The sequence below is a fragment of the Aquila chrysaetos genome, chromosome Z (assembly GCF_900496995.4).
Source record: "Aquila chrysaetos chrysaetos chromosome Z, bAquChr1.4, whole genome shotgun sequence".
Taxonomy (NCBI): domain Eukaryota; kingdom Metazoa; phylum Chordata; class Aves; order Accipitriformes; family Accipitridae; genus Aquila; species Aquila chrysaetos.
The window spans coordinates 75,508,003-75,527,085 of record NC_044030.1 but is presented as its reverse complement, the minus strand read 5'-3'; the positions used below and the strand labels follow the sequence as shown (position 1 = coordinate 75,527,085).

Genomic DNA, 19,083 nt, shown 5'->3' with positions numbered 1-19,083 from the left:
CAATCAACCACCACCCCACTCTACCTGTACCAACAACAGCTTTATCTGGAAGCTAGGATTGGGACTAGAGTCCACTTCCTATTTCTAATGGTTTGCTTGCACTTTTTATGAAAAGCTTGCATTGCCATGGTAGCAAAAGCACAGCTCCAGAGGTAGTAACAATGAGAAAAGGACTAAACTAAACTGGTAATGGGTATCTGAAGCACTGGCATGCTGCCATGCTTACAGCCCAACTACATCAGCCATCAGTGCAAACAGTAATAAGCAAACAATAACAGGTTATGTTACTTTTGTGTGAAGTTGTGTTGACGACAATACTTTTTAAATGTTAATAGATCGCATCATGAACCAAAAGAAAGTACAGGCTGAAACAGGTAACACAGGCAGACGCAACATGAAACCCCTCGTGCTCAGGGGTCCTACTGCAGTTTGCAAGGGCTGTTAAAGTCTTCTCCCTTCTCAAAGCCAGGGACCGAAGACCCTCTCCCTACCATCCCTCCAAAGAGGTGTCATTTTGGTTTACCTCGGAAGCTGTTGCGTGCTTGTTCAGATGAACTAAGCCTGCAGCCCTTCTTCAAGTCCTGACACAGGCACCAGCACGGCACTTCGGATGCAGCGTGTTCTGGCGTAAACACTCTACAGAGACAGGCAAGACTGTCAAATTACATTTTCAGGTTGGGGTATTTTTTTGGTTGTTTTTGTTTCGTTTTGCTCGGAGCGCTTGTAAAAAGCAGGTGTTTAAAACAGGAGCCGAGACTGTTTTCACCCTCGGCCCCCAGCGCCTCAGACCCGCGCTTGACCCGCGGCCGAGGGCCGCCGAGGCGGGAGCCCCGGCCCTCACCCGACCCCCCCCCCGCCGCCGCGAAGCCCTGAGGCGGGCAGGGGGGGGAAGAGAAGGAAACCCAAGTCACCCGGTGAGCGAAAGGGGAACCGGCGCTTTCCTGGACAGCGCCTCAGGTGCTCGCCGGGGCTGCGGTTTCGGTATGCAAAGCCACCGCGCCGCCACAGCCTCAGGCCGCTTCCGCGGGCACGGCTGCCGGCCGGGCGGCTCCCGGCGAGATCGAGGAAGCGCTGCAGCCTGCGAAAGAAAACAGCCGTTTACAGGTTTCTTTTTTTTTTTTTTTTTTTAAAGGGCTCTTTTGAAGTGTTAAGGGCCCTCCTCCCGCAGGCAGGCGGCTGTCGAAGGCGCGGCCCCGGCAGCGCCTCCCCTCAGCGGTACCACAGCCCCGACGGGTCCCGGCTCCAGGCAGGGCCCTGCCGCCAGCCCTACGGGTTCCCCTTCGGAGGGCGCGTTTCCGCCCCCCCCCCCCCCCCCCCCCCTCGGTGCTCGGTTAGCGGGAGACTGCGGGGACCGGCAGCGCCGGAGGCGTTCTCTGCCGGCGGGGTCAGGAATGAGTAACAAAGGGACGCGTCCCCTTTAAACAGCTCTCTCCCGCCCTCTCCCACGTGGTGCAGGAGAAGGGTGGGGATTCCGCGGTGCATCACTTCCGTTCCTCTCGTGGTGTGGAGGAGCCGCGCGCGGACTAGGACGTGAGTGTTGGGGTCCCCCCCTCGCGCCCCATCGGGGCCGCCGCCATGTTCGCCGTCCGCCGCCCACCGTCGCCGACTGCCGGGGTCTCGGCCGCCTCCCGGCCGGCGCGGGGGAGGCGCGCTGGGCGGCCGTGCGGCCAGGCGAGGCTTCCCCTTTTCCTCAAGTGCCCGCTGTGCCCTGCGGGAGGGATGCCCCGCTGTGGAGCGGGCCTGGGGCGGGAGGAGGAGCCGCTGTCGAGGAGCAGCTGCCATGTTGGGGGGGCAAAGAGGATTTGAATGAGGGAGAAAATGGCGGCGGGGAACCGCCCGGCTCCGTTCCCCCCACGCCGGGATCTGACCCTGGCCGCCGACGACCCCCGACCCTTTTTATTTCCTTCTGCCTCTTCTTTCTTCCGCCGCCGGTGACCTGCAGCCCGCTTGCTGCCACCCTGCCCCAGGAGGACCTGGGCGTCCTTGGTCGTCGTCGTCGTCGCCCCCCCCCCCCCCCCCCCCCCCCCAATTCGGCCCCTCGTTCCTTTCCCCTGGGGGGGCAACGCGAGCCGTGCAAAAGAGGAATAGGGGAGGAAAATGGCGTCCGGGATCCGCCTACCTGGTGTTCCTGGCTCCTCCTGGCTTATCTTCTCTAGCTTTCCTTCGTCCTCGCTTGGCCCGTCTCATTCGGCCCTCGCTTTCACCGGTGCTTCGGTGTCTCCTCACGCTCTGCCTGCCAGCCTCTCTCGAGGGGCACCTACTACCCCCCCATTTCTTTTTTCCTCCAGTTTCCACCCCCACCTTCCTCCATATTGTCACTGCCTCATCCTCGTGCGGACCCTGGGGTTATCCCCTGCTGGTGCCCGCGCCGCCCCGCCTGTGAGTTTTTTCTTGTTCGGCTCTCCGATTTCATGTCTCTGCTGTGCTTATTTTTACATTGTCCCATGCCAGCTCTCTTCTGCCTCCATCCTGCAGCGTGGCTTATGTGTGTTTCCCCATGCCCTGTTTCATTTTCAGTGCTACAGCTTCCATCCTTGTGCTCCAGGCTATTACGACAGAACTTATCCTACTTTAGAACCGCGTTAATTTTTCATTTGCATATGTTCCTTTCACTGCCAGTTTAAACATGCCACTATTCCTTTTTCTTTCCTGAGATATGCTTCTTTAACCTTTTCTTAGCCTTTCCTAGCTGTAGTTTATTTTATACGGTTTCTCTCTGGGATGCTTATTTTTATTCTGAAATAACAAATGAGCTATTTGTTTGTTACAAAGAGTTTCTAGTAGCAGACAAGATGTGCAACTGCTATATCTAACCACATGTTTGCATACTAGAGAGATTCAGAAGCACACCTGGCAGCATGTATTCACGGAAAGTTGAATGTCCACTTGTCTGGCAAATGAATAGACTCTAGTGACTGATGTGTTGAAGCTGTAGTGGAAGTATTAATTGCCATACTGTAGTTCACTGTAACTGAGGTGTTTTTCAGACTCTTCTGTATTATTGGGGGGAACTTTACCTTCATGTATGATGATTATGCAGCGTGTTCCTTGCAAATCCAACTGGACGAAATGCCCATGTAAGAGTATAGATAATGCTAGGGCTTTAGTAGTTTATATTTGTGAGTGTAATACAAAGAATTCAACTGGACGATAGTATTGTGTTGTATTTTTTACGTTATGGTTTCTGCCATGTCTAGGGCTATATGAAACTCATGAAAAATTGTCCCTTTGTAAACAGTTCAGAAAATAAACCACTGCATTTGATGCAGTTGCATCAAAAAGGGGAAGAGATGTAAGAGGGAAGAGTGTTTGAGATCCCATCTACAATGTATGTTAAAGCTTATGTGAAAATGCAGGCAAGTCTTTTGGAGGGTTTTCAATAAGATGAGCCTTTACAAACAGGTTTGAAGTTGGCTTTCCAGCCATAATGGGACATATTCCTTGTCTAGTGTTCTCACGTTATTTTTCTCTTCCTAGAATGCCTAAGTCAAAGGAACTTGTGTCTTCAAGCTCATCTGCCAGTGATTCAGATAGTGAAGTTGACAAAAAGGTGAACATTATATGCAGTTTATTACTACTGTATTAACTCGTCTATTTCAGGCTGGGGTTAAGGAATTAGGTGTGCATTATGTCACAACATGCATGTCATTCCATAGGATTTATCAGGCACTTAACCCAAAACACACACCCCTATCTCCCCCTGCCTCCCCCAACAACTACAACAACAACAAAAAAATACCTGCCAAGGTTAGTGTTTGGGTGGATAGAATGCTTTTTGCCTTGCAGTACACTTTTTTTCTTAAGTTGCATTTTGCTTTCTTCAGGGTTTTCCATATGATATATCTAACCGTAAGCTTCCTGGAATTCTTTGCTGCTTTGTGGCAAGTGATAGAAGGCTTCTGTATAAGATGCCCCTGGTGGCAAGAATTTGGACTAATTTTGAGAACAAACAACCACCCACCCTCCATTTTGGTATCTGGATTATTTGTCCAAAGCAAAAACCTCTACTTGCCCTGTCCTCCATGTGCCACTTGCTTGTCTTGTTTGCATGTTCTTTTTCTCCATTTCAGATTCTTAGATTTACTGTAATACCATCCGCTAGTTTCTCAATTAAAAGCTGACCCAACCTGAATGTCTTTGAGTTGATTAATTTTAACATATGATGAACATTTTAAATGTATAAATTGAATGTTCCTGTTTATTATGAATATTTGTTTAATTTGTAAGTTTGTATAGATGCACCAGTCATTACGAACAAAACCAGAAAAAGCCGGTGAATTTATATTTTTAAGAAATGCTAGATGGTGATGCAGACATCAGGTGTTTTAATGTAGTACATGAATAGACTTGTTCTGCTTTACTGAAGTGGTTCAAATGTTGCACTTCACAAATTAGGCATTCTGTCAGATCTTAATATAAGAGAAAATGGTCAGGGGATTTTTTTTGATAGGGAACTGTGTTCCTGAAAAGGCATAGTCTTAACAGTCTGCTTTAGTGGGCAGTAAGGTGGTTTGGTGTTTGGTTTTGGTTTTTTTTTTCCTATTATAACCTCCTGTATTTGTTGGAACTGTTTGTCTTTAAAAGAGGTTATCCACATATGATTCTAGCAGGTGAGACTAATTTTTGGTATCTTTGTATTACTGTTTTTGGGGAGGGCATGGTTACTGTATAACCATTAGTAGAAATGGTAACTTTGTAGCATCTGCAGGTAATCTGACTTACAGGTGATACTGTCTGAATGTTTTAAAAACATGTTTAATTTATCATGCTATGGACAGAGATTGGATGCTGATTTAAAAAAAAAAATTACTCTGATGGAGGTGATTTCCAGATCCTTTCTTCATTATCTCATCTAGTTTTTTTTTTCTTTTTTAGAAGAGTTGTAAGCTGTCCTGCAGTTTTTGTTACACTTAGTGGAAAGGAAGGTGAAGCTTCCATTAGACTTTAAATTTTTTATTAAAACTACTGAACTGACAGTATTACTGCGCAGAAAGAGCAGGATTTTTGAAATGTATTTTGATCTAATTCAATTGTCTTCAAAGCCAAAGTGTTACAGTTAACTTCACTGAGAGCAGAATTAGGCTCATTTGAAGATTTTTAATTTTTTCTAAATTCTAGTCTAAATGTACAGTATTGTATTCCTGCTTTCACAGCAGGAAGGTGATAATGTGCATTGCATAGTAGTTGTTTGTGACCTGTAACGTAAACTTTTCTGTAACTTATAGAATGAGTTGTGGTTCATGCTTTTCTTTTTTTATTCTTGCTCCAAGGCAAAGCGGAAAAAGCAAGCAGCTCCAGAAAAGCCTGTAAAGAAACAAAAGACGGGTGAAAGTTCAAAAGGTGCAGCTTCTTCTAAGCAAAGCAGTAACAGAGATGAGAATATGTTTCAGGTAAAATTTATGACTTTTAGAGCCTGGTTAAGGTAACATGTTACATCATATTCAGTATAAATCTTATGAGGTGATCTGAATATCTTGACAGCCTAGTGCTTGGTCTCCTGAAGCCTTGGCCAAAGGGGATTATGATGCTAGCACACAAATGAGATGCTCAGAAAAAGCATTGTCAGGTTTCAGCAGAGTAAAACAATCTGAGTTGTAGCAATTGATCTAACCCTCATGTCTTTGCCCATGGTAACTCTGGGTAGTCATTTTGTCAGTAAATACGGCACTTACCATGAGTATACTGTAAATATTAGATCAGAACTGTCAGTACATGGAAATGTTTTTTAATCGGGGCTCTTGAAAGAAAGGTTCGTGGAAACCAAAGTATGGACTCCTCATTCCTATTTAACTAGGTCAAGGGCAACTTGGCTCCTGCATTATAAGGCAGTGTCTTGGAATAAGTTTTGCTTGTTCCTTTGTTTTATGATGCATGTTTTTTTCACAGAACATCCAGAAAGATTGAGATTTTTGACATGGTCCTTGTTTTCAAGTTGGGATGAATGTGCATTTTTCAGTAGCAAGATGCTGTCGCGTCCCAGAGTTGGAGCGACTCAGGTTCGTGGATTTCCTTTGTCAGAATTAAGGTGAAACGACACCAGGGGAGTTCAAACAGCAATCAACATTTATTCAACCTAGATAACCTTGCCCAAGTACAAGTGAACTTATCAATATGAACCTTGCAACATGTCGTTAAGCCGCTGTTTGAGAAGAGAAGGGAAGTATAGAAAAATGAAATGGAAAAAGGAACATGAAACTGTGTCAGAAGGAGAGCCCTCCTGTTGAGTCACGAGGTTCAGAGCAGACCCCCTTGCTTTCTGGACTCCTTCTCAGAGAGGAGCCCAGGGGTGGCTAGATCCACTCCTAGTCTCAGACTTGGTCAACGGTTTATGTTTAAAAGGGTGAGGTGTAGGGACTGTGGAAAAGAGAGAAGGAAAAGAGGGAGGGAGAGAAAGAGAGAAAGAAAGAAAGAAAGAGAGAAGGAAAGGGTTTCACCAGTCCTGGGTCCAGCGTTGGTCCAGCCAGCGTAGAGATCCAGTTCCGGAGGGCGCGCGCTGAGAACTCGTTCTCCCTTCTTTTATAGCGTGTTAGTCGATGGTCTCGACATGCGCAGTCCCATTCCCGGGGTTCTCTGGAATCGGTTGGAGAGCTTTGGGGGGGGGTTCATCGCAGAATTGCCTCTCTTTTTCTGCTGGCATGACTGCTTAAGATAGAAGCACAGTCCCATCCTCCGTGGGGCCTCCTCCTCCAGGCGCATATGCTGTGCTCCTTCTCCTGGTCACTTAAGTTAAGGAATTGCAGCTTTGGAGAAGCACGGTCCCACCCTCCGGGGGGCCCTCTCCTCCGGCCACATTGTCTTGTTCACAAAACTCCAGCATTTTTACAGAGGCCGTTTTCTCCACCAAAGTTCTTTAACGAATGTTTGAGACATTGACTATAATTTGTCCGACCGTCACAAATGCATTTGTGAATTCAGGGTATTGCAGTTCCTGGGGTTTGCTGAGGCAGTAGCAGTGTGTGCTGAGAGCTGTGCAAGAATATACGTAGCTCAGAATTACCTGTTTTAGGGGTGTGGATCAAGAATTATTAAATGTCTCTGACTAGCTGGCTGGAAAGGAGCTTAAATTCTTAGAGACTTTGATTCTTAAGTTTGTGAAAGGGTGTGGGAGAGGTGCCTAATAAGATGCCCCAACAGTGAGTAAGGCAAAAGAAATGGTTTGGGGCTGTAAGTATGTGCAAAGTAATGTGGCAAAAAAAAAAAATCTTCTAGAGAGAAGGCCTGCTTAACTGATATTGTAATACAGGGCAGTTATTTTTAATATATCAGTTCTCACTTTCCTCTTCATGTGTAGTTGGCAGAGAGAGCTTCAGTTGAAGACAATGCCCGGACTTCCCCATCAAAGGAAGAATATAGTATTTTTAGTTCTGCTGGGGCATGCTTTGAACCATGTAGGAAAAATGAGATAGTGTCTTCTACACCTTATGAGGTGAACTGCAGTTAGAACTCAAAAAAAGCTATGTATAAGCTTTATGCTATGTTTGTAATAAGTGCAGAAATTCCAGCCTTGGAGAAAGCTGTTAAAATTTTTAATGCTCCCCTGATGCAAAAAAAACCCAAACCCTTTCAAATAAAAGCAAAAGTATTTGTGTGCTCTGATTTCTTTGAACCTTTTTGGCCTAAGATAATAAAAAGTTACTAAAAACAGACAGTACAGGACTCGTGTTAGTCTGATAAGAACAGGATTCTTCCAGTGTTGAGTATAATACAGAACAAATATTTGAATATCACCTTGACCTAAAACATCAGTGTTACTTAGTCTCTGCCTGCCTTTTAGTTAATCAACAACAAAATTTTTTTTTAGATCGCTTATTGTGTTATGTGAAGTATTGTGATTTTTTTCATGCTACATCAGCTTATGTGTGTTAACTAAGATGCAACTGTTTCAGTGCAGAAATAGCACTGTAGGTCTGAGGATACTTTCCCTCTCTCCCCGCTACCCAGGAGAGCATGTTAGAAGATCTAGTTGTGTGTTAATTTTTTAGGTATGGTTTTGTTTGTTCTAGGACTACTAGTAATACTAGAAATTCCCCTTTCTACTTTCCCATGGCAGTAAAATGATCTCTGATGTGCAAGTGACTTTGCAGTATAACTTACAAGTGTGGCTTCAATTGATGGAAATCATGCTGTAAAGCATCTGTAAGATAGTCAGAAGTTCTGTAGTGTCCATATTGTGTATGGGAGTGGCAGCAAATGATGTGAAACTTAGAGGCTTGTTCTACACCCTCAGGGTGTGTTCTTAAACTATACATCTTCCCTTAATATAGAGCTCATTATGACTGCTGTGTTTGGAAGATTCAGCATTTTCATAAAGATCTACATTTTATTGGGTTTGTTTCAGACTAATGTTGGTATAATGGTATTCTTGAGACTAATTGTGAAGAATACTATAAATATAAGTAGAAGGGAATTAATTCAGTGTAAGACACCAAGTGTATTTTATTTATTTACATGTCGTGGCCTTTTTAGGTTTTATAGGTAGCCTAGTATACTTACTCTGGAATTTGTTAAAGGATTTGGGTGCAGTTGGGGTATAGAAATTTATCTTACTCCCATTTCTGATGTATTACTAGAGGCCCTAAGGACAAGCATTATTCGTGTTAATGTAGAAGGGTTTAGTGTTGATACATTAAATTCCTGTCTGTCGCTTCAAGCTGTCGTGAGGCCTGCATCATGTACTTTGGTTAGTTTGACAGATCCTGTCATCTACCTATGCCCTATTTGGATAAGGTTTGTTAATGCTGTCAGGATGCAGTATTAATCGACTACCTAGAGTAGAACCACATTGCAAGATCAGGCATTTCACTGAAATTGTTACTTCGACAGTTGCCTGTCTGTGTGTTGTCTCATCTCTCCACCACCCAGCTCCTTTTATTTGTTATATTTATTTTAAATTTTGGGTTGTATTTGTTTTTTGACTTGTGAGAAATAAGTTCTTCAGTTTCCCAGGGTAATGTCTTTATCAGTAGATAAATATGTAAGATTATGATGCTCTGGAAAGGTGATTCATTTAGCACATGAATTCTGAAACTTAGGTGGTCACCGATGCATTTCACAATCAGTTTGCTGTGTTGCAGATCTTGCTGTTTACATGACTCTTTATTGTGCTCCTTCTAATGCTATACATATAGGTATCAGCTAAGAAAGAAGGATGGTTTTTTGGTGTTTCTGCTTCTACAGTGTGTATACAGTTTAATCAACACAAACTGGAAATAGGAGGAAGAACTGTAAAGAAGGTGGTTGCTGAAACTCATACAGGAAGTCGGTTGCATAGCTGTGATGGGAACCAAGACACAGTTCAGTGCATTTTATTCTAAGAAACAGAAACCTGGAAATACTGCTTTTAATGTCTTCTGATTTATGTAATTCAATACAGTCTAAGGAGCTGTAATATTTGATAAAAAGCATATGAACTTGTCTGTGAAGGTTGAACTGCAGTAACTACGCTGCTATAAATCAATACAACCCTTGGAACTCTTGTGATTATAGAGATACAAAGATGTCTCAGATCTGTGAAATTATTCTAGGACTGTCAGCTGCTGTGTGAAAAAAGAATTGTTCAGAAATGAATCTGTGCCAGAACTGCAGGTAACTGAACATCGACAAGCATCAATTTACTTAAATGGTTAAATCTAGATTTTGGTTGAGGTTTTTAACCTTAGATGTTAATTGAAACTGTACTTCAGAAGCCTACTTAAAGCTTTTAGCAGTGGCAGCTTTTGCATAGAGTTCAACTAAACATTCAAAATTTAATGGGAATATTCAGCTGCAATCTAGACAGTGGTATCTACGTGCATCAAAGATGATGATGATGCATCAAAAGAATCATGACCAGCAGGCTGAGGGAGGTGATTCTCCCCCTCTACTCTGCTCTGGTGAGACCCCACCTGGAGTACTGCATTCAGCTCTGGGACTCCCAACATAAGAAGGACATGGACCTGTTGGAGCGGATCCAGAGGAGGGCCACAAAGATCATCAGGGGGCTGGAGCACTTCTCCTGTGAAGACAGGCTGAGAGAGTTGGGGTTGTTCAGCCTGGAGAAGAGGAGGCTCCAGGGAGACCTTCTAGCAGCCTTCTGGTACCTAAACGGTGCCTACAAGAAAGCTGAGGAGGCACTTTTTGCAAGGGCATTGTCATGGTTTAACCCCAGCCAGCAGCTAAGCACCACGCAGCTGCTCACTCACTCCCCTCCACACCCAATGGGATGGGGGAGAGAATTGGGGAAAAAAAAGTAAAACTTGTGGGTTGAGATAAGAGCAGTTTAATAGAACAGAAAGGAAGAAACTAGTAATGATAATAATAAAATTACAATAATAATAATAAAAGTATTGGAATATAGAAGTGATGCACAATGCAATTGCATACCAGCTGCTGACTGATGTCCAGTTGGTTCCTGAGCAGCGATCCCCCTGAGGCCAGTTCCCCCCAGCTTATACACTGGGCGTGATGTCACATGGTATGGAATACCACGTTGGCCAGTTTGGGTCAGCTGCCTTGGCTGTGCCCCCTCTCAACTTCTTGTGCCTCTCCAGCCTTCTTGCTGGCTGGGCATGAGAAGCTGAAAAAGCTTGAGTTAGTATAAACAATACTTGGCAACAACTGAAAACATCAGTGTGTTATCAACATTCTTCTCATACTGAACCCAAACCATAGAACTATACCAGCTAATAGGAAGACAATTAACTCTATCCCAGCTGAAACCAGGACAGGTATCTAGTGATAGGATGAGGGGTAATGGCTTAAAACTGAAAGAGGGTAGATTTAGCTTAGATACAAGGAAGAAATTCTTTACTATGAGGGTGGTGAAACGCTGCAACAGGTTGCCCAGCAAGGTTGTGGATGCCCCCTCCCTGGAAGTGTTCAAGGCCAGGCTGGATGGGGCTTTGAGCAACCTGGTCTAGCAGAAGGTGTCCCTGCCTGTGGCAGGGGGGTTGGAACTAGATGGTCTTTAAGGTCCCTTCCAACCCAAACCATTCTATGATTCTATGTAAAACCTAACAATTTCAGCATTTTCATATGGAACTGTTTCCATTTAAGGTAGACTTACTCACTGAGTAAATGTGAACTTTGCATTATTGCCCCTCACCTTATAGTAGTTGAATTAAGACATACAGTCTTATACTTAAAGTTTAAATCCTAAACCCTTTTACTGTATTTGCAGCTGTAGTCTGCTATATTGTATTAGATTTTATTTCTTGGAGCAAATCTGGAATTACTTGGCCATGCACTAATATTCTTTGATAGGTCTGGGAAAAAAAGGTGTTGTGGAGTACTACTACTTGAAGCTGTTCTTAGAGGTGACCTTGAAAGTCACTGAATCATTAAAGGGTAAAACCAAGAAATGTTGTTCACGTAGGCTATTTAGGATATTCTTTGCCAGCAGTGCTGAAGGACGTGGGCATGGTACCAAGTTTGGTCTGAAAGAACTAAGCTACCATGACATCATGCCTTATTTTTGAATGTTAAATTTGTAGTACCGTGGAAGTATTTAATAAAGCAGTCAAAAAATACTATCTTATAATCTGTAGCATCTTGTTCGTTTTAAAGGATGCTTTGAAGTAGGAAAACTGCTTCAGGCTTACAGTATCTAAAGATGTCCTAATTGTTTTAAAGTCAATTTTGGAGTTAATTTAGCATGATCTGCTTAAGAAGGAGAATTACTTTAAGCAAACACAAAGCATTCTTGTTTATTTTGTGAAATAACAGCTTATGACTTAAACATCTGTGGATGATTTTAGTTGATTAGAGAGTTATTCAACCTTTCTGGTCAGACTTAAAGCTAGTAAGGTGGGTTTGGGCTCTCGTTAAATTGTATCAAAATTCAAGAGGCATAAACTAAGACAGTTGAAAACTAAAGTTACTGTTTCATCAGGAAGGAATATTCTGTTTTAAAATTGTTTACTTTAGAATGTGTTCTTTCTAAAGAAAGTGTATCAGAAAGTGCATAGAGAATTCTGAGAATTTCTTACATGAACTGTGTTTGATTGTGTTTTTATTACTTATTACCTAATTTCTGATTCTCAAATTCACATTATACTTTGAATTTATGTGAACAAGTAGTTTTGTATCAAATTTGGTCAGATCTTTAATGAGCCTAAATATGTCATGTAACGCATCGTTGTCAGTGTGACTGCTCCCCTTCTCCTGTGCTCCCCCCCCCCCCCCCCAAGAAAAAAGCACCCTCATAATTCAATTAAGCCACTGTGGTGCAGAAATTATGGAATTTCAAAGTCATTTCATATTATGCTACATGTCGGTAAACTTAAAGGATTCAAATGTATTTTTGGAACACCTGGTACAGTGAGATGGTCTTTTAAGCACAGTTCCAATGAAATGCCACGAGGACTTGGGAGGGGGTGTGGGACGGTTGGTGGCTAACTTTCATTTTGATCTGTATTTACTGTGTTTAGAAAAAGAAAAGGAGAACCCAAACAAAAACCCCTCTAGAAATTGTGGTTATCTCATGTGAATATCTAATTTGCTTTCTGTATGTATGGAATGGACTAAAATTTAGATTTGGGAGTAGAGCTCCCTTTTTCCCTGTTTGTTTACAACTGCTGCAAACAAAGATAGTTATAATAGAGGCAAAATTTTATTTCAGAAAACAATAATTTAGTGGTCTTTCTAAGAAGTAAGTGTGTTAAGAATGTAGGTATTTTTATTCTAGGAGAGCTAGTTTTACATTGAGCATTGAACACTCAACTAATTTTAAGTCGTTCATCCATTTATATTGTCATTACTTATTAGCCTACTGACTACTCTGGATTAAGCTTTTGATCTAGTTGTTTCTCTGGTGTCTAAAATAAGCTGCAGTGTGCCATGTCACGTGTCTGATACTGCTGGGAAAAGTGAATGCTGTAATATGTAAAATACCTAAAAGACCATTATGTGTGTTTTGACAGATTGGCAAAATGAGGTATGTCAGTGTTCGTGACTTTAAAGGGAAAGTCTTAATTGATATTAGAGAATATTGGATGGATCAAGAAGGTGAAATGAAGCCTGGCAGAAAAGGTATTGTTCTGCTTCATGTTATTTTGTATTAAAACATTGTCTGCCGTTTGCTGGAGAACTTTGTGTATCAGATTTTTATGCTTTGTTGCTACATAATATTTTTAGAGTAGTATCTTTACATTTTTATAATTTTATTTTAACAAATGATTGGTTTTGTCTGTAGATTATAAACAAAAGCAAAGGGGGTTTGTTGGCCTGAGTCTGTTTTCCTAAATGGATCCTCCATGATTTATGGAAAACAAGGCATCAAATACAAGCAGGTTTGGTATGGGAGTTATAAACGTAGCCATACTTCCCCCCCCCCCAATTAACAATGCAATTTCTTTCTATTATTACAATTGGTTTCTTATTTCAAAATTCACTGAAAAGATTTAACTTACTAATTTGTGATGTTAATTTCTTTAAAACAATTATGTCATTCAGTTTCTATAAAATTTTAGATGGAAAATATTAAAATGTTTAATGTGACTAATTTCGGGAAAAATATGTCAGGATTTTAATTGAGGTGAAAATACCTCAAGTGTTCAAGTTCTGGTACTGTGCTTCTACTCTGCAGCATGGCATAAGCCATTGTACCTTTAATTGCCAATCCCATATCTGTTTTTTATGGCATGCCTTCACTGAACCATTTTCAGAACTTTGCCACCTGGAAGATGAGGATGCAAGGACAGTTATGGTAGTAGTGCTTTGCTTAATGTCATGTTGCTGCTGTTAGAAAAGCCTGCTTTTAATTGGTTTTCATATTGCACGAAGGGTAAGTATTAAACAATTCTGCCCTGCAGATTGAAGACATTTAATATAAAATCAGTATAAGGTTTGTTACATTCTTCTGGTGTGTCCAGGAGCAACTCGGTGAATAGACATTTGGAACACTTGAGAAGCATTTTCAACATTTCTTAAATAACCACTGAGGACAGGTTTGTATGAAGAGGTGTACTGGTACTGTACAGGAAAATTTCTTGGTTTGGGTTTGTTGTTGCTACTTAACAAAAAAGATTACTCTAACTCCTCAGGGCTTTAACCTGCTGTGTCTTGAGGTGGAAATCAAAAGTATATGCGGTTTGACGGGCAAACTACAATGGGATTTGATGGGCAGGCCAAGTGACAAAAATTGCATGATGTAGATAGAAACGCTTATCAGTGTGGCAAAAGAGTCTGAATTTTATTAGGATAAAATTAATAATAATATTATACAGTATGTGAGCCTAATGTTCCATTGATGCCCTTATGAGCTGCTTATCCAGCTATCCTGAAAACAATATAAGCAGTTGAAATAGTGTTAAAAAACAGGAAAAAAAAATTTGAGTTTTAAATTATTGTGTCAGATTGTTTCAAACAGCAGGTCTGAACTGTGTGCAGTTCAACTGTTATGTGGTCCAGGAACATCTTGATGACGTTTGGTCCCCTAATAATGGTTACCACACCTGATGCTGTTCTCAGAAGAAACCTGCCCTCTAAAGACTGGTGGAAAACTGCTTAGAGTAGCTCCATGCAGACTCCTTGCTGCTCAAAATTATGGTGGTGGTCTGATGAGACAGGGATGGTAGAAGTCAAAAAGGCAATAAGCCCCAGAAATAGAATTCAAAGTTTCACCTGTTTTCAGGTCCTGCTTCACCTGCAGGGAGAAAGCAATGAAGGAAGCCTGGTCAGTGAGGGGGGAGAGTGGGAGTAAATAGTAGAAGAGCCTGGCTGGAGAGAGTATGAGAGGTAGGCCTGTGAGTCTGTACTTGCACAGAGTTGGCATAGAAATTGTAGGGGAAGAATGAGGAAACCAAAGCACAAAGGAAACATGTACCTGGACTCAAGCTTGAGGAAGTACAAATTTAGAACTGAGGAGGTGGGTTGTGGGGCACTGAACGATTATTGATTGAATGTCAGTAGAAGCTATAGTGAACTTGAAGTGAAAAAATAACTTCCGTGTTGGTTTGTGAGTGGGAGGGAGTAGAATAGTCTCTCCAAAATGTTATTTATGATATGTGTTATTCACAGTGCTTTAAGAAACAGGAGGGAAAAAAAAAAAAACAACAGAGTTATGGTACTTTAAAAGCTTTTAGGAGCCAACAGGAATACAGATGATTTCCTACTTCTCACCTGGGGCTTTTGTGCTGCCTTCTATCAAGGCCAGAGCTGTATTTCACTTCCTGTGTTTAGCCTAATACTTGTGAATGAATTTGTTACACTGTACTTATTTTCTTTGTAATTTATACTTGTCCAGAGATAAGCTGAAGTCTAAAGTTAAATTGAAGTGTTACAAATGAGTAGTTTCACTTTGTAACTGAGATGGTTGTTGAAGTAGCTCAAGCATTAATAGTTATGACATAGATGTTGTGTTTGAAACCAGTCTTAATAGCAATTTTGCAAGATACTGCACCACAATTTTGTTTTTGTCTTAATTGTTTATTTTAATGCATTTCAGGTATTTCTTTAAATCCAGAACAGTGGAACCAGCTGAAGGAACAGATTTCTGATATTGATGATGCAGTAAGAAAACTGTAAAGACAGAGCCATACAGAAACTTTTATTTTAGGTGTTTAAAGCGGTCTTTTTACATTGGCTTTTGTTTTCTAAAATATTGTTTTCCAAGCTATTGTATATTTGGATTGCAAAACGATTTGTAAGATGAATACTTTTTTTATGTGCATTAAAAGTGTATTCTGAGTGAGGCTATTTGTGTATACTTTACTAAAAGGAAGTGTGTTGCTTTCACCTCATGATGTAAAATAAACAAATCAAATAATATGTAAAGCATACTTGTTTATGGCCTTTTGATTGAAGGTGTTTGCTGATAAGGCCACCTAATAGCTTTAGTCTTTGTTTTAGTTTCAGCTTAATTAACAGTTAATATGAATTTGTTTTCTGAGGCAATTTCTTAAAATGTCTCCATTTAATTTTTTCTTTTATTTCATACTTTTTGGTATTGCCCTGGCAGCTTTCTGCTTTAAGACTTGGTACAAACAGTGAATACTTGGTAAAACACATTTTTTGTAGATAACTTTAAATACTGTATTTGCAAATTTACCCTATTTATTCGGATGTAAACAGTCCTGAGTATATAGACTTTTTTCCATTACTTGCATGAAGCATTATTATAAACAGTAACACTTGAACACAAGCCACATGCTATTTCTTCCCATTTTTCTCTAGCTTGCTTGACTTAGAAAATACAATTAGCCTTTTTTCTTGGACCCTAGATTTTAGAATGTGATGCATAAACTTTCACAGTAATAGACATATACCTCAGATTAAGATAGTACTTAAAAGCTCCAAATGTGGTTATTAGTTAGGTACCCTTTTCAAGCTTTGCATTAAATCCATTCTTGAACACTAACACATACTAACTAGTTATTCTATAGAAAAGAACAGTTAACCTGTCTTTGTAGGGCTTTTGTTCGTTTGAGAATATTGCGTAAACAACGATGCTTAAACTAGGCTGTGACACAGGTTAAACAGTCAAACAGGGTTCAAATGGCTTCAGCCAAAATGCCTGGCTATCATGCATCTGCCCTGTACACACTGCTTGCCCAAACCACTTAACTTGGCTTGCTTTGTGTGGCTTACATGTGCACAGCTGTTTTATTTGTACAGAAGATACTTAGCGCTTGCAGTGGAGCGCTGGTACATAGTGGATCATGACTCGAGCGAACTTTGCTTGTCATCAATTGTACTATTCTGGTAAGAGAAGCTTCTGTCCAGTGGAAGCTCTATTAGACTAGATGCTGCCCCAGTTGAAGGGCTTCTTGGTAGGTGTCACAAACAATGGATTGAAGAAGGGAGAGTAAGATGTTTGAGTAGAACTTGGAGAGATAAGGGGCACACCAGTACCTAAGTTAACAGTGAAAGATCAAAGTTAGCTGACATATAATAACTACAATGAAGAAATGCACATTAGTGGAATTGGAGAAGAGTTCATTTTCTGACTTCTTTCATCTTCTTCCTTCAATTAACTGAATTAACTTGATGAAAATTGACATTTCAAGGCTATGTAGTGAATGTACAACCTAATTCGGCTGTAATTTTCCCATTTGATGTTAATGTAGTTTTTAAATTGTGTGGATAAACAGGATATACCATTTGTTTAATTTTGGAATATCTTAATAGAATTGTTTATATTGCACACAGGCATGGAAGTGCCACACACAGACTGTTCCTGTGCTGCGGAGTTTATAATTCAATACAAATAGGTATTGAAGGGCGAGGAAGGGTGACTTCATCAAATTAAATATATATTACTTAATTTAATTATTATATCAGATACATCCACCTGCTTTTTAACTTACCCATTGTTGACATATTACAAATAAAGTTAAACTCTGCTTTTGTGTAGCTCAGGAAATTTTTAAGAACTGCTTGAGGGTGAGTAAAAGGGTGAAGAGATGTTTTGTGGTAGCAGATGTATTTTGGGGTACAGCATTTTTTTTGAGTGACTCTTAAAGGCTTGTAGGGGTATTTGGACCAAATAGAATAAATATGAAGTAGGTGTTTTTTATTTGTGGTATGTATATATGATATTTTCCCTTTAAATCTGAAATTTTGCAACCAGATTTCACCCATTTTACCTCAAAACTTCCATGTGGCTACTTTAAAGTGCATGATACATTAGAGGGAACATTGTCCTCACTTCGATTACTGTGGTAGTAAGTCATTGGCAGTTGTGTATCAGAGTACAATATAATTTTTTTCAGGAAGGTGGAGAATTAATTTCGTTCAATTGGGGGGAGTAAGTGAAAAATTTTTAATATAGTGATTAGTTCTCTTGTGGAAACTGATGATAGAGGTATTCAAAGAAATTAGTATTTATTAACCAAGAACTATTAGTTCCTGTTATAGATAACCCCCTTGCTGAATTTGTGGTGATAATTACTGGACCTGTTTATGCCATTTTACTTGATAAAACTTCGGGCAGTTTGATTTTACTTAGCTTCTGTTTTTAAAAATAGTTTTCCATCTGCCAGTTATGTTTCTGCGTGTAATAATGATAAAACACCATGTATTTTACCCGAGCCAGTCTTAACATCTGCATGAATGTCCTACAAAAAAGGTAACTAAATAAACCAGTCAGTTTCACAGATGAACTCCAAATGGGATGAGTTAAATTGTGAGGGAATTCATTGCACCTCAGATAACTGATGTGCTTGTTACTTGATAAAAATTTGACACATTCAGTGTTATTTTGAAATAAATAGTTGGTAGTGGTTTATCATGTAATTATCTACAGCTGCAGTCTTTCCAATTTGAGAAGAAAATTCAGATTGTTTTTTTAATAAAGATTATTTTCTTGCAGACAAAATGTTAGTTAGGGTACATATAGAAGAGTCCATGGAAGAAAACTGCATGTATGAAAAGGCTGTGTAATATGACGTAAAAACACTGCTCCCTTTCCCACTGAAGTGGCAAAAGAAAGATGCATTTGTTTCTTGATGTTTATGCAGGGCATATTAGCAATATGTTTTATAAGTTAAACCTACTGTGGAGCTTAGGAGGCAAAATACTTCACAGTTAGAGCTGCCAAAGTACCATATGTGTGATGAATCAAGCTGTCATGTACAATGTTGCTCTTATGTAGAGGTGTTCATATTGAAATTAAACACAGTACTAAGTTTGATATTTCTGTTAAAGGAAATGCCCCAGTTACTTCTTATGTGATCTGTTAGCAAAAAAAAAAAAGATGATTGTAATTCTGGTAACTCAAATGTCATATTGTTAACCATGTGGAATGTTACATGTTATGCTCTGGTGGGATCTACTGCAGAGAGGCCACTGAAAAGATGAGCCCTCCAACTGTAATTACCTTAATGTTCAAATAAAAAAATAGTTAAATGGCATATGTGTAATAACAATTTGAACACTTAGAAATAAATGAAGACTTCTGTTGACATAGTGTTATTTTTAGTAGAAATTTAGCTGCACTAAATCTTACTTTTTCTTAAATCATTATGGAAATTGCTGTTTGTTCCTTGCAACTGTTGTAATTTGGAAATGTGGAAACTTAATCATCTTATACTTGGTCCATGTTTGTGGGTGGGGGATTGATTGTGTCACCCAGAGGGATAGAAGTTTTTCACTATGATAGAAGAA

General features: G+C 40.5%; 1 protein-coding gene across 1 annotated transcript; it reads left to right on the top strand.

Moving 5' to 3' along the window:
• The first annotated feature begins 1,427 nt into the window (after window positions 1–1,427).
• On the top strand, window positions 1,428–18,881 carry SUB1 (SUB1 regulator of transcription). Its single transcript, XM_030004261.2, has 5 exons — window positions 1,428–1,530; window positions 3,478–3,550; window positions 5,271–5,390; window positions 12,900–13,008; window positions 15,425–18,881. Exons 2-5 carry the CDS (start codon window positions 3,479–3,481, stop codon window positions 15,502–15,504), a joined length of 381 nt encoding a protein of 126 aa, XP_029860121.1. The 5' UTR covers window positions 1,428–1,530; window position 3,478; the 3' UTR covers window positions 15,505–18,881.
• The last annotated feature ends 202 nt before the right edge of the window (window positions 18,882–19,083 follow it).

Coding starts and splice junctions, on each gene's coding strand:
- SUB1 (XM_030004261.2), top strand. CDS start 3,479: ATGCCTAAGTCAAAGGAACTTGTGTCTTCAAGCTCATCTGCCAGTGAT. Junction 5,391..12,899: donor GAGATGAGAATATGTTTCAG/GTAAAATTTATG, acceptor GTGTTTTGACAG/ATTGGCAAAATGAGGTATGT. Junction 13,009..15,424: donor AATGAAGCCTGGCAGAAAAG/GTATTGTTCTGC, acceptor AATGCATTTCAG/GTATTTCTTTAAATCCAGAA.